This window comes from Nyctereutes procyonoides, unplaced genomic scaffold (genome assembly GCF_905146905.1).
Source record: "Nyctereutes procyonoides isolate TBG_1078 unplaced genomic scaffold, NYPRO_anot_genome, whole genome shotgun sequence".
Lineage (NCBI taxonomy): Eukaryota > Metazoa > Chordata > Mammalia > Carnivora > Canidae > Nyctereutes > Nyctereutes procyonoides.
The window spans coordinates 47,017,785-47,032,973 of NW_026575020.1; the positions used below are offsets into that span (position 1 = coordinate 47,017,785).

Consider the following 15,189-nt stretch of genomic DNA (forward strand, 5'->3'; position numbering starts at 1 on the left):
AGGATTACTGAAGGAGTTTTAGAGAATTTTCCAAAAATGAGTCTTGCCCACACTTAATAAAAGTCATGCTACAATTGTTTCTCAGGATGAATCGACTGCATTATTTATAATGTGAACTATCTGGCAGGAGATAAGCAGAGATTGAAGAGCTTCTGGCTTAGCTTTCTTTAGGATAAACATGAACTAAGACATACGTAGCACCAGTCACAAAAACCAAAGCCAAATCTTTAAATGTGAAAAGACTAAGTGGTGATCTTGAATAACACGGTGAGGAAAACTGCAAAATGGCCAAATAGATAAATTATTGGTTGGATGGTCGCAAGTTAAAACATTAAGAGTTATATAAATAGCTTTGGTTGAAAAAGGAGGGGGCGAAATCATTTTTACTCAAAGCCCGAGGGTTACGGTTTGTTTAGACCAACCTGACAATACTGCTTCTGAGGAGTTTTGGAAGTACACAGTGACAAAATTGTGTGATCTGTGTGATAGCTGGAGGTCAAACAGCATGTAACACACCGGCAGGCCAGCTTTTTAGAAACTGCCCCGTCAGAGTTATGGCCATCGTTCAAGAATCAGATTGCAGTGAGAGACAGGCGAGGCTCCAATGAGGTAGAAGAGTGGTGGGCGAGGGGCGCATGTGCACAGGGAGTAGGGGGCAAACTGATATTCCCAGGTTAGGCAGAAAAGGTTAAGAATCTCATTTTCAATATTCAGTCAGTACCTTGGATGCAATCTGTATTTTATGGAAATTTTTAAGTAGCAAATTCATTGTAGTTCCTAATATTTTTCTCCTACTGATAGATTTTTTCTTAGCCTGTGGATTTGTGCTCCAAAGACTAATCTGTGCACATGTAATAGCCCCTCATCAGTAAAATACTCCATTGCATTCCAGAACTCAAGTAGCACCCCTCCTTTGAATTAAGCTGTTAGAACTCAAAAAAATAAAAGTACCTGTCTTGCTTTTAGGTCCATAAAAATATATATACCTTTATTTGGTACTAACTTTTTACTTAAAGTTTTTAAAGGTATCCCTTGGCACTGTTTGTTTGTATTTCCCTTCAATCATTTTTAAGGTTGATCAAACACACATATATGCAAACACCTCAAACCGGACCCAGCAACTGTGACCCAATTTCAGGTTCAGAACTTTTCATTTAAAGCTTTTTAGTTGAATTTGGTCCAAATTGGATCAAATGGGGTGTGATCTTATAAGAAATGTCTTTTTCAGTAGCTTGAAGTACCCAGGAGTACCCCCAGGATATTTCAGGTGATTAAAAATACCTCTCAGCTGGCTCTTTCCCCTCAAACACAAGACACTCTGCCCATGAGATAGCACCATTCTCTCTTTCAGGACGAGAAACTGGAGGCTTCCAGGGAACAGCCTCAATCACCTTGCAGAGCGGGAGCTGCAATAACCCTGGAGCTCTATCTAGCTCAGCCCGACTGTGCATGTTTAAAAGCTCACCACCAGGCTGACTCTTTAATATCAAAAAAAAAAAAAAAAAAAAAAAAAACAGATGAATACAAATAGGGAAAGAACCTCAATTTACAGATTCTGGGAAGGTAGATTAGAAATAGCAAATGTCAGGGTCTCTAACACTCCAGGCCATTTGAAATATAAAGACAGTTGTTTTACTTTAGAAAAATCTCTGAAAGTTCACAATTTTTTTTTTTAACCTATTGCGGGACATTAACTAAAATACAAATTCTCCAGACTCTGGAGACTGGGAGAAAAAAGCCTTCCCAGTATTATGAAAATAGTTATTATGAAAAGTTTTCAAGGATTGTGAACTTGGCAGATAGAACATAACAAGCACCGATAATACTTTTAGTCAAGGAAATCTACTGATGCAAATTACATTTATTTACAAGCCCAAAGTCTGGGTAGAAAAATCCTAACTGCATATCACAAATGTGCATTCTACTACTTGGATTATTCAAAGGAAAATTGCTGTATATCTTACTGAATAGCAGGAGGTTGTCAAAGAATACTCCTAGAAAAGCAGCTTTGAAACTCATTATGTGTTATAAGAATGTATGTTTTTCAAAAATTACTTCTGAAAGACTAAATCTCTGTAGTTGATAAAACTATAAAATGTCTATTTATTTGGTGATAGAAATTGCAAAAGGCTTTATACTATTAAATATACATATGAAATTAATATTTTCCTAGTCTGAGGATTCCCATAAAATTTACCTTTTTGGTACAATTCGGCAATGCCAACGGCTACAGAAAATATATTAACCAACCAAACCACTGTTTCATTAGAAACTGCACCAGATCCAATGTCAAAAACATTACTTTATTTTTCTAGGATGAAATGTCCTATTACGTACAAAAAGAATTGTTTAGAATTTGCCACAATCTTTTAAAAACATAGCAATCTATTGCCTACAGGTAGGAAAGTTCTTGCCGCAACAAGTTGTAAATGATTAAGCCCATATATCTCTCTCTATATATATATATGAATAAATAGTACAGAAATACTGTGATGTGACGAGATGCAGAATGATTTTATAATTCATTAAAATGTAGGATTCTTGCATCAGCACAGTGCATACAATAGGTAACATTTTTTAAAAGTAAAAGGACAAAATAACCTGCATTTGACTACTTCCATGTTAGTATTTTAAGCAAAAACTTTGTCTTCATGTTCTCATATTGAGCAGTTAGTCTCTTTAAGTTTGTAAGCAGAGGTTTATAAGTGACGTTTTATGTACAAAAAGTAATGGGCTTCATGAGATAAAATTAACCCAGAATAACCTGCACACCTGAGTCTGTGATAAGGAAGAACTGGGAATTGGAGCAACATCTTTCTTTCAAGAAACTAAGGTCTGGGGAAGGTTTTGCATAGGAGGGTGATACTAAACAGAAGGAAACTTTAAAAAAAAAAAAAAAAACATGATTTGACAAACTCCAGAAATTGGTAGGACAAAGCTAATATGAATTAGTGCAAAATCTAGTAAAACTTTTGCAAAGCTGCATAAACCAACTATGGCAGATCTTACAGAAGCTATTATTACAATGCAGTCATACAATGTGTAAGGTTAGAACACCTAAAGGAAAAACATGCAAAATACACCTTCCTCTGCTGTTTCCATTTTTCTCCTACTGCTCACACCATTTTTTCTCATGTGGGGGGAAAAAAAAACCCAAACAACTTAACCAACAAAGAAATACAAAATGGATGAAGTAACTTAAAAAATGCCCTTCGTAAAATATAAGTAGCTGTCTGTAACTGATAATTTGCCTGGTATAATGGACAGATGAAGGCAATGTGTATTTTGCCACATTACTGTTTTTATTAGTACGATCAATTGATGCAACAGGATTAGCACCCCTGAAGAGTCTTCTCTGATGTGATGACAGTGGGCTGGGAATTGTAAAGTGAAGGGCCCTTACTGTCTTGGAGAAACCCAGGTGAAACCCAGGTATGGTTAGATTCTTCAGCCTTTTCTTTACCTTACAGCCCTCCCGTCCCCTCAGAGGCTTACAGATAATCATTAGCGCACATTCAAAGACACCATCTGTGGGAGAAAAATGATCTCCATTTATTTTGTTTCATATACATCCATAGTTGAATTTTAATACAAAAAGAAAAAAATTAGAATCTGACAAATGTTTACAAACAAGATACCTTCAAATAGATTTTTACTCAGTTTAGCCTGGTGCAGAGTAAATGACAAATTGTACTGTTATATTCAAGGCAACAGAGTCTGTAGTCCAGGACCACTTAGCCCAACCTTTATGCAAGCTTAATTTTTATCTACCATGAACAATAAACTCATTGTTGATTCCCAGTTGTGTGTGTGTGTGTATGTGTGTGTGTGCACATGTGTACATAGCAGCTCCTTTCATAGAAAGAAAAGACATCTAGAGGTCGTCTTGTACTTTTACCTACAGGAATCATGATAAGATACAGAATGGATTACGTGTAACCGGGGCTGGATTTTATAAGAAAAAATAATTAGCTGACAAATGAGGGCAGCAATAAAAAAGCGTCTTTTTTGCAACAATAAATAAATACAGTCAAAAGTTTTCTGTGAGACTCTAAACCAGCTTCTTCACTGAAGAGCAGACGTGGCATTTCCATGGAGTTACACTTGACCCCATATTATCTTTTTTTCTTGCTTTCTTTTTTCTTTTTTTTTCAATAAACAAAGTTTTCCCGCTTCTGCCACAATAGTAAAACCATTTGATCTTGACAAGATAATGGTGTCGTTGACTTTGCTTTTCCCTTGTCCGTTGGACAAAATTGGCCAAGAATATAATTGGACTGTTATGACCAATAAAAACGAAGTTTAGGTCAAGTCTTGTCAGGATAACCTGACTAAAAACATCTGGCTCCTTAATTTAAAATAGTTCAGACAACCAGATTCTTGCCGTGTTTTATGTTAGGTTAACACGCTGAACTTTAAGAAGCTGTAGACTGCAGTTTGTTGTTATGAGACCTACAGAATACAGAAAAAAGGGAACAATTAAGCACCCTTCATTTTTGAAAACAATGATGCTTTATGCGGATGCCAAGGTCGGTCTGTCTGGGGGAAGCAGCCATGTTCTTTCATTCACCCTTGGCAAGCAAATATATGAGAGCAAGTAAGAAAATTTTAAACTAAAATAGAAATTTTCACTGTACACTGAAACATGATAGTTCACTGGAAAAGGCCATTATTAAAATATATATATATATATATTTTTTTTTTCATCTAATAAAGATTACACACTTTTAGCCAGAGGGACAGATAGAAACATTTACAGAAGCATTACCATTGTGGTAAAGGTGTGTGCGCACGCGTGTGTGTGTATGTGTGTGTGCATGCTTATTTACATTGATTTGGGGAATATGAAGAAAAAATTATATTAAAAAAAGAAATAGCAGTATTAAAATCACATTTTTCTATTAAAGCCCAGAAAGTCTCCTTTCTAGTTTCACAGTTTTATTCACAACTTTCGTTAGTAAAACCAAATTACTGTACAATTACCGGAACTATGTCAAAGTATGGTCTATTGCAATAGTGTATATAAATACAGTATTCCAAGAGTTTACAATTCTTAAATACATTGTTCAACATGGCTGCTAGAATAAACGGTTTACTACTATACATATATTTTCAACATTAAAAAATTATATTACTAATATGAACTTTTGGGGGGCAATTTTGAATTAGGTAATCACGTGGTGCAATAAAGAAAGAGTGACCCCAACATCCAGTTCTGATTCCAGTTAAAAATTCAGACTAAAGATATCAGAATCTGTAAGAAAAGAAAGAACATGGATGGTATAAATGATGAATTATAACAAAGTACAGTAATGAAAATAATGTATAAACAATGCTGGAGACCATAAATTAAAAATGGGGAAAATATGGCAATGGAAATATTGGAAACCCATAAATCAATCAAATTTCAATGAATGGCTGCTTAAGGTTTCATTCTGCCTTAAACCTGGAAATCAACAAAACTTCCCTAAAATCTCCTCACATTTTATTTCATATCATAGAATTGAGCAAACTTTTCAATTTGCTCACACATTTCTTAATGAAAATTATGTAAATTAAAAAAAATTAAAAAGCTACAAAAACTAACTAGGTGACAGGCTCTCCTCAGCAGCCCCTGTACTGTGCAGACCCTACCCCTGGGCCTCCTCTCCTTTCCCCGATTCCTTTGGCCACAGGACTGCTTTCCTCTCCTTGGGCAGCTGCTCTCATCCCCACTTTGGGTTCTGCCTGCAAGCCTGGTAGCAGGGTGGGATTCAAGCCCCCCGGCTTCTACCAAAGACTAAAGCCTTTTACTTAAAAAACCCATTTCAAAAATTTAATTGGAGGAAGAACTGCCTGAGGTATAAACAGAAAACAGGGAGAGATTTAAAGTAAGTTGTGGTCCTCTGTCTGAAACTTTACTCAACCTGAAGTCCAGGCTCCCTAGGATCAATTACTTTGAACTTCAGTTCTTGGGTAGGTAGATTTCTTATACTATTTCTTGTTTTATCAACTTTATATTGCTTAAATCTTGTTACGGCAAATGAGAACAAAGCTCACATAACCATTTTCCTGCTTCTCTTCTTGAATCTAAGTTTTACTTCTAATTTTAAATTAAATCTTTTTGTGCTTTGTCTATAGGTTGATTCTAAAAGTTGAAAATCAATGTATTGTTTACATTATGAGGACTGTGTAAATATCTTTTCTCCTTGTGGCACCTGCTCCTTTGCTGAGAGGGCATTCTTAGCATTCCTATACAATTTTACGTTTTTCATGGAATCTTGAATTGCCTTTCTTTTTTTTTTTTTTTTATTTTTTATTTATGATAGTCACACACACACAGAGAGAGAGAGAGGCAGAGACACAGGCAGAGGGAAAAGCAGGCTCCATGCTCCGGGAGCCCGATGTGGGATTCGATCCCGGGTCTCCAGGATCGCGCCCTGGGCCAAAGGCAGGCGCCAAACCCCTGCGCCACCCAGGGATCCCCTTGAATTGCCTTTCATTTTTTCCTCACTAACATTCTTAAGCTAATTATCTAATGTAAGAATCATTTCTCCCCCCAGACACCTTCCTTCTGGGAGTGTTCCATTCTCCTGCTCCTGTTTGGACTGCTTGCTGCACTGGCCTGCCTTGCAACTATCATCCTGGGTCACAGTAATTCATATTGTTTTCTTGAACCTCTTGTTTCTTGGACCCAAGATCTTTTGTTTTCTTATTTGCTTCTTTATTTTGCTAGTGCACATCATAAAATAACTTGCTAAGAAAGGCTGCATGGGAAGGAGCCCCTTTATGAGTCTTCCATGACTGAAGATGTATTTTTCTGCTCCTGCATTTGATGGTTTGGTTGGACACAGAATTTTAGGCTGAAATTCTTTCCTCAAACTTTTATTTAAAGGTTTTATTGATTTATTCATGAGAGACACAGAGAGGCAGAGACACAGGCAGAGGGAGAAGCAGGCTCCATGTAGGGAGCCCGATGCAGGACTTGATCCCGGGACTACAGGATCATGCCCTGGACTGAAGGCAGACACTTAACCACTGAACCACCCAGGGATCCCACCTCAAACTTTTAGATTCATTCTTCCAAAGCTCTCCAGCATTCCATATTGTTAGAGAAAAGTCTGATACCAGTCTAATTCTTGTTACTTTAAAAGTTGTTGCACATTTCTTTAGAAATTCTGAGAAGACCTTCTTTTATCCTTGGCATCTGGGGTTTTTACAGTGATGTATATGCGGAATGGACTTTTTTTCCATTTGTCCAGCTGACTTATTATGTTTATAAACTGTCCTCATCATTTCATACCCCACTCCATCTCCTTATTCCATAAGAATGTAAGCTCCACAAGGATTCAATATATAAGACATACAGCAGGGTCTCAATTTGCTGAATGAATGAATTTGTTTTCCCTGGATTTCAAGTCTTCTGCCTCTCACCAGTTCAGGGAGATTTTCTCACATTAGTCTTTTGATAATTTCCTCTCCTCAGTCTTCTCTATTCTTCCTTTCTGGAATTTCCATTAAGTGAATACTGGATATGCTATAGTACATTTTTTCCTCTCATTTTTTTATCTACTTGTCTTCTTGTCCTTTATACTGAGAAAGTCCTTGATTTTAACTTTCACTGCTTATAGTAAGTTTAGATTTTTTTTATAGCCACTCTTCCTGGTTTTGTTGGTGTTGTTGAAAGATTTTATTTACTGAGGAGAGAGTGAGCACAAGTGGGCAGACGGGAAAGGAGAAACAGACTCTCTGCTCAGCAGGGAGCCTGATGTGGGGCTTGTGAGCTAAAAGCAGACGCTTAATCACCTGAGTGAGCCACCCAGGCGCCCCTTCCTGATCATGATCATTCTTTATTCCTAATATCCAGTTCACCATTTTGTAGATTCAAGATTTTTTTTTTAAGTAAACTCTACCCTCAATGTGGGGCTCAACCCCAAGACCAAGAATTGCACGCTCTACCAATGGAGCCAGCCAGCCATCCCTAGATTCAATTATCTTCTAAAATTTCTCTTGGGACATGATTTAGATGCAGTTTTTCGGAAAACCTTTTTTTCCCTTCCTGCCCTGGGGTCTCAGCAGCATGGGAGGCCTACAGGCCCTTTATGGGGAAAAAAAATAACCCCCATCAACTTGGCAAGCAGGGCCCTAAGGAGAGAGATGGCCAGGAGAGGGAGCCCTGTGGCCTCTGGTAGGATGCCACCCACATCCGAGGCTTGCTTTGTATTTTTTCAAGTTCTCTTTTGTTTTCTCTGGAATTTATTCTTCTGCTATACCTTGACTTTTCTCTTTTACACTGCAAGCTTTTCTTACACATCTGGCTATCCCTGGTTGTCTGTTCAAACTTAAAAAGAGTAAGTTAAAGGACTTGACAGGTGCCCGCAGAGCCCAATGTATGTGTGTAGGACTGACTGGCCAGTGTTGCCTTAGATCAGAGTTCCTCAATCTCAATACTTTTTTTTTTTAAATTTTTTTTTGTCATTTACTTATGATAGTCACAGAGAGAGAGATAGAGGCAGAGACACAGGCAGAGGGAGAAGCAGGCTCCATGCACCGGGAGCCCGACGTGGGATTCGATCCCGGGTCTCCAGGATAGCGCCCTAGGCCAAAGGCAGGCGCCAAACCGCTGCGCCACCCAGGGATCCCCTCAATCTCAATACTATTGACATTTTGGGGCCAGATAATTCTGTTGATGGGGGAGGGGGGGCTGTCTTGTGCACTGAGGATGTTTAGCAGTATCTCTGACTCTAACTCTTAGATGCCAGCACTACTTGCTACCTCTTAAGTATGACAGCCAAATGTCTCCAGGCATTGCTAAATAGCCCGTGGCGGGGTGTATGTGCAAACTATCCCCATGGAGAGCCACAACTTAAAGGTGACAGGGCTGTGGATGCAACCAACTCTTAGAAACCAGGGGTCTTTATTCTGGGTCCAATTCTCTTTTGTCTACTCTAGTTCTCTATAGACAGTTTATTCCATTTCTTAAGGGAAGAACCTTCTAGACCAGACCTCTCAGTTCTTTGGGCTTTCAACAGAGGTCTGTACTCGGGTTAGGAAGGGTGACTAGCCCATATACAGATCTTCAGTTAACTCCTCTCTCGCCTTCTATTATATGTTGGAGGCTCTCAGTGGTTCTACTGGCCAGCAACCTGTTACCTCTTCTAAAGAGCACTGTAGGAGGTGTCTGGGCAGTGGTGTCCCTGCTCTGTCAGCCAATCTTCTTTTATCTGCTTTCTGTATTCTAGAATCTGTTAAAATTTCATCAGCTAACTTTCACCGTATTCTTTTCATATTCTGAGTTTATTTCTTTTTATCCCTTTATTATTATTTTACTAGGAACTTTATCATACTGAGTAAATCTTTTTTCATTTTAGGTTTTACAGCTAATGGGTTAATAGAAAGGAGATGATACAAATGGGACAGTTTCAGAGATTCTGTAAACTCTCTCATTCTTGGTCTAGAGCTTGCCTACCCACCTGGTTTCCTTTCTTCCTTGCCTATACTTTTTGATTCCTGGGCTTGACCCTCACCATTAGTTTATGTAAAGTGATTCTAAAACGTAGTTCTTGATCTACCTTGTTGCAGGACAAGGAGAGAGACAACACCCCATGGACTGTCCTCAGAGGAAACTAAACAGAGCACTGATTCTTACGTTTTAATAAGCAAAGTTCACTAGATAATAGAGGTGCCCAGATCCTGAACCAGCCAAGACCAACCCAATCTGAATATCTAGAGACAATCAAGCATGCAAGTTGGTGAATGGGGGGGATGGTGAGTAGTGAATCTCAGAGGTACAAAGTGGTGGCAGTTGGAAAGGAGAACAGGCTTCTGCTGGAAGGAAGAAAGTCATGGGCTTGAGAAGTGGGGACTGAAGTACAGACACAAAGGCAGAAGGTGCTACATCGGAATATCATGGCAAGTTGCTCAATGCTTCTATGTTACTGGAGGTTCAACAGAAAGGTCTGTGGATTTAAAGCCTAGTTCTGCCCACAGGAAAAATATGCAGAAAAATAAAACATTTTATGATTTCAAAGATATAGCAAACAAATTAAGGAAAGGTACTTAAATCTCTCCTCCTGGTCTTCCTCTAACTCTACCCTATCAAACAGTCATTTTTTTCTTGCTTTTGTAAACTCAACAGGCAAGAGTTCGGTCTTACTACTACTTTTGTATGTGCCCCATGGCACATACATTTAAAATATATATATTTTTTATATACATATATACATATTTTACATTATTTAATTTAATTTTATTTTTTAAAGATTTATTTATTTATTCATTCAGAGAGAGCGAGAGAGAGGCAGAGACACAGGCAGAGGGAGAAGCAGGCTCCATGCAGGAAGCCCGATGCGGGACTTGATCCCGGGTCTCCAGGATCACACCCCGGGCTGCAGGCGGCGCCAAACCGCTGTGCCACCAGGGCTGCCCTATATATACATTTTAAAGAAAAAAAATATATGTCTATATAGTAATATATATTTGTAAAATAAAATATATATAAATAAATAAAATAAAATATGTATTTATGTATTTTATATATATATATATATATATATTTTTTTTTTTTTTAAATTAAGTAAACTCTATTCCCAATGTGGGGCTGAAACTCATGACCCTGAGATCAAGAGTCGACTGAGCCAGCCAGGCCCCCTGGCCATGGCATTTAAGATAGCGCATCTTACCTTCTGTAAGCATCTGGTAAGTGCTTTCTTATTTTAAAAAATAACTTTAATTTTAAGCAGATCACAAACTCAACAATTTTTTATTACTGAGTCTATCTTCTTGCCCTTGGTGGAATATCATAATGCTAGAGTCTTGATTTTTTTTTTAAAGATTCTTGATTCCAAGGATCAAACTGGCCATTAACAGCACTGGCTGATTCCCTAGACAAAACAGTATAAAGAGTTTGAGGAACTAGATTAATTTAGAACACTGAACACATTTTTGCTCACCTGCTTGCCTTGAATCCTTTCAATTTCTGTACAAAGAAGGACTCAAGAACTTCTGCACACTGGTAAAAAGGCGAGTCACTCGGATTGTAGTAACGACAGTTATCAAAAATTTTGGTCATATCTGCCACAAATTCCGTCAGCTTTTCATAATATCGTCTTTGTACTCTTTCTTCCATGGTGGCAAGATCTTAAAAACACAAAATGTAAAACATTTTCAAAGTTTTAAGGCAGCTCCAATGTGAATACTGATAACAGTCCTGATTAACAAGAAAATATATTTCCTGCTCAAACAGTCCTTGAACCAAGCTGATTGACCACTGGAGACTATTTATAAAGCAATTCATGAAGAAAATGGGAGTACTTCTCCAATTCTGGTTTTGATTGGAGGAGTCTAAAATATAAATCTTGGCTAGTGTTATGAAGGCACTTTTATTTTCAGTTAACTACAGAGAATAGCTCTTTATTCAGCTGGGTTGAAATAAAAGAAGCTACATCAACACCATCAATATACATCTAAGTACAATACATTTTTACATGCAAACAATTATGGATTTATATTACATGTACAAAGAGGAGGAGAGAATCCAAAATTATGAACAAAAAAATCTTTGTGGTTTTGTGATACCTGTATTAGACTTTAATAACATCATTTTGTTGCCTTTATTAATTTTTATTGTTACCTTATATTGGACACAAGTAATACTGACTTAAAACTTACAGTGGCAAGGACATAAAGTGTCTACTTAAAGGGACAATATTGGCTGATACGAATAAAAATATTGGTATGTTAATAGTACAGGCAGTATGCAGAAATGACCAATAATTCAGGTGGTAAATAGGTAAGTGCTTTGGAATACACTGAGCTAAATCGACCTGAAATAACATTAAGTCCTTGGAGTAAGCTGCATTTAAAGGAAAATTCATATACAATTTCACATAAAAACCTGGGAGAGTAAAAAGCTGGTGATGTAGGATTGACAGACTGATAGCACAATTCCAAACAAAATCTCAATGATTATTTTAGAATTTGAGAAAATTTTTTTTGAGAAAATTATTTTTTAAAAAGATTTATTTACTTATTTTAGAGAGAGAGAGAGAGAGAGAGAGTATACAAGTGGGGGGAGAGGCAGAAGGAGAGGGAATCCTCAAGCAGACGCCCCACTGAGAGTGGAGCTCGAGACAGGGCTTGATCCCAGGACTTTGATATTATGACCTGAGCCGAATCAAGAGTTGGCCACTTTAACTGACTGAGCCACCCAGGCACCCTGAGAAAATGACTTTCAAGTCCAAGAATATCTTAAGCAGCATTTATTTTTTTTCCTTATTTTATCTATTTATTTGGTAGAAAGAGAGCTCAAGTAGGGGGAGCAGGAGGCAGAGGAAGAGGGAGAAGCAGGAAGAGCAACGTGGGGCTTGATCCCAGGACCCTGGGATCATGACCTGAGCCAAAGGCAGATGCTTCACCAACTGAGCCACCCAGGGGCCCCTCTAAGAAACAATTAAAAATAGAAGTAATAGGAGAGAGTTTAATCTATCAGACATTAAATATTATAAAGCTGTGAAAATGGAAAAGTATGGCACTATGCAGGATGACACAAACCGTAACAGAACTATACTCAAAATAGGAACAGACTTAACTGTGTTCAGTATAAGAATTTTATAAGTTGAAGATGTCTTTTCTAATAAGCAGAAGAAAAAATTCATTAATAAATTGGGTTGAAGGAATTGCCCACATATCTGAAGAAAAAAATTCTACCTCACACTAATGTCAAACAAATTTTGGGTAAATTAAAACTTAAGGACAGCAATGAAAACCATAGAAAGTACTAAAAGATACAACATTGTGAGTGTAATTAAACACTGAATCGTGGATATTAAATAATATATATGTATATTTATATTAAAGATTTACTTATTTATTTGAGAGAAGGAAAGAGAGTGAGAGAGTGCCAGCAGGGGGAGGAGCAGGAAGCAGGAGGAAGAAGCAGAGAAATGCTGAGCATGGAGCCTGACATGGGCCTCCATCTTACAACTCTGAGATCATGATCTGAGCTGAAATCAAGAATCAGATGATAAACCAACTGAGCCACCCAGGCACCCATGTTATATATATCTTGACACATGTACACACGCATTTTTGATGGTTCCAGTTTATGTAAATAACGAGAAAAACTTTAGCCAACATGCTTGATGAAACTTCAAGCAAGACTTGGGCACATCTGCTGTGTGTAGTAGGTCCAGTGAGCTATACAGGAAAGAGTAAACACTTAACACGGCATTGTTTTTGCACTTAAGTTCTGGGTACTTACTGCCTAGATAATTTTAATAATGTACACGAACATTTTGTGATTCCTTTTTTTTTTTTAAAGATTTATTTACTCAGGATCACGCCCTGGGCAGCAGGTAGGCACTAAACCGCTAAGCCACCCAGGGCTCCCATATTTTGTGATTCCAACTTAATTAGATATCCCTTAGAAAGAAAGTACTAGGGAGGCACCTGAATGGTACAGTTATGATCTCAGGAATGCAGGGCAGAGCCCCACATCAGGCTCAGCACTCAGGGTGGAGTCTGCTTGAGATGCCCTCTCCCTCTCCCTCTCCCTGTATCTCCTGCTTGTGTACTTGTTCTCTTTCTTTTTCAAATAAACAATTTTTTTAAAACCCCTAGGAGAACGTATAAGTGAATATTTATAAATCTGGGGAAGGACAAAGGACTGAAATCTGATTCCACAGGCAGAATTCATAATGATGAACAGATTTAAATCCAAAAACATTTAAAAAGATCTTATGCCAGGGAGCCTGGGTGGCTCAGTAGGTTGTGTCTGACTCTCGATTTCAGCTCAGGTCATGATTTCAGGGTTGTGGAATTGAACCCTGCATTAGGCTCTGCACTCAGCAGAGTCTGCTTGTCTCCTTCCCTCTGCTCAATCCCCTGCTTGCACACTCTTTCTCCCTCTCTGAAATTAAAAAGAAAAAATCATATGCCCACCCCCCCAAATCAGTATAAAACTTTGTTTTATTTTTTTTTGTTTTTTTATAAATTAATTTTTATTGGTGTTCAATTTACCAACATACAGAATAACACCCAGTGCTCATCCCGTCAAGTGTCCCCCTCCGTGCCCGTCACCCATTCACCCCCACCCCCCGCCCTCCTCCCCTTCCACCACCCCTAGTTCATTTCCCAGAGTTAGAAGTCTTTATGTTCTGTGACCCTTTCACTTTGTTTTATTTTTAAGTAGGCTCCATGCCCAGTGTGGAGCCCAATTCAAGGCCTAAATTTATGACCCTGAGATTAAGATCTGAGCTGAAATAGAGTCAGATGTCCAACCCACTGAGTCACCCAGGTCCTTGGTGTATATAAAGAGACCTTAAGGAACACTGACAATAATATGAATATCACAAGAGAAAAATGGGTAAAATACATAAATAGGAAACTCACATAAAATTCAAACAATAAGCATATATCACTAGTTACTGAAGTCATGCAAAGCCAAAGAACCACTTTCTTCATACAAATTAGCAAAAATTAAAAATAACACATCAGCCTATTTTCAATGATTACCTCCAAGGCAGAGTATGAGTGGTAGTACATTTTATATTCATACTCTACACCTCTGTAAAATCTGTACACCATAATATTTTGAAATAAAAGTATGATAACAGTGTTTTCAAGAGTAGAGAGGGAAGGATACATATATACGCTATTATTGGAAACTGGTTCAATGTGCAGAAGTGCAATTTGAAAATATTTATCAAAAGGCTAAAAAGAAAAAAAAAACCAAAAGGCTAAAAAGTATATATATATATATCCTTTGACCCAGAAGTTCTTTTTTTTTTTTTAAATATTTTATTTATTTATTTATGAAAAAGAGAGAGAGAGAGAGAGAGAGAGAGAGAGAGAGAGACAGGCAGAGAGAGAAGCAGGCTCCATGCAGGGAGCCCGACATGGGACTTGATCCCAGGTCTCCAGGATCATGCCCTGGGCCAAAGGCAGGTGCTAAACCGCTGAGCCACGCAAGGATCCCTGACCCAGAAATTCTAATTCTAGGAATTTCTCCTCAGAAAACAAACAAATGCAGGCAGACTCATAAACAAAGATGTTCACAGAAGTGTTGCTCATAACAGCAAAAACTCCACAGTGAAAAACCCATTAATTGGGGTGATTATCTTAATGGCATATGCTTACAATGATGTAGGTCTATACCATATATTTTCACATGGTATGAAAAAGGTACTGACAGGTTTATAAAGTATACTA

General features: G+C 37.9%; 1 protein-coding gene across 6 annotated transcripts in view; it reads right to left on the reverse strand.

Annotated features, from left to right (window-relative positions):
* Positions 1 to 3,529: 3,529 nt before the first annotated feature.
* BPTF (bromodomain PHD finger transcription factor) overlaps positions 3,530 to 15,189 on the reverse strand; it is a 156,399-nt gene continuing 144,739 nt past the window's right edge. For all 6 annotated transcript variants that reach the window (XM_055320077.1, XM_055320086.1, XM_055320047.1 and 3 more), the window contains 2 exons: positions 10,932 to 11,118; positions 3,530 to 4,452 (listed from right to left, as the gene is read on the reverse strand). In XM_055320077.1, coding sequence (XP_055176052.1) covers positions 4,416 to 4,452; positions 10,932 to 11,118 — 224 coding nt within the window. In that variant the 3' untranslated portion in view covers positions 3,530 to 4,415. The remainder of the gene's footprint in view (positions 4,453 to 10,931; positions 11,119 to 15,189) is intronic.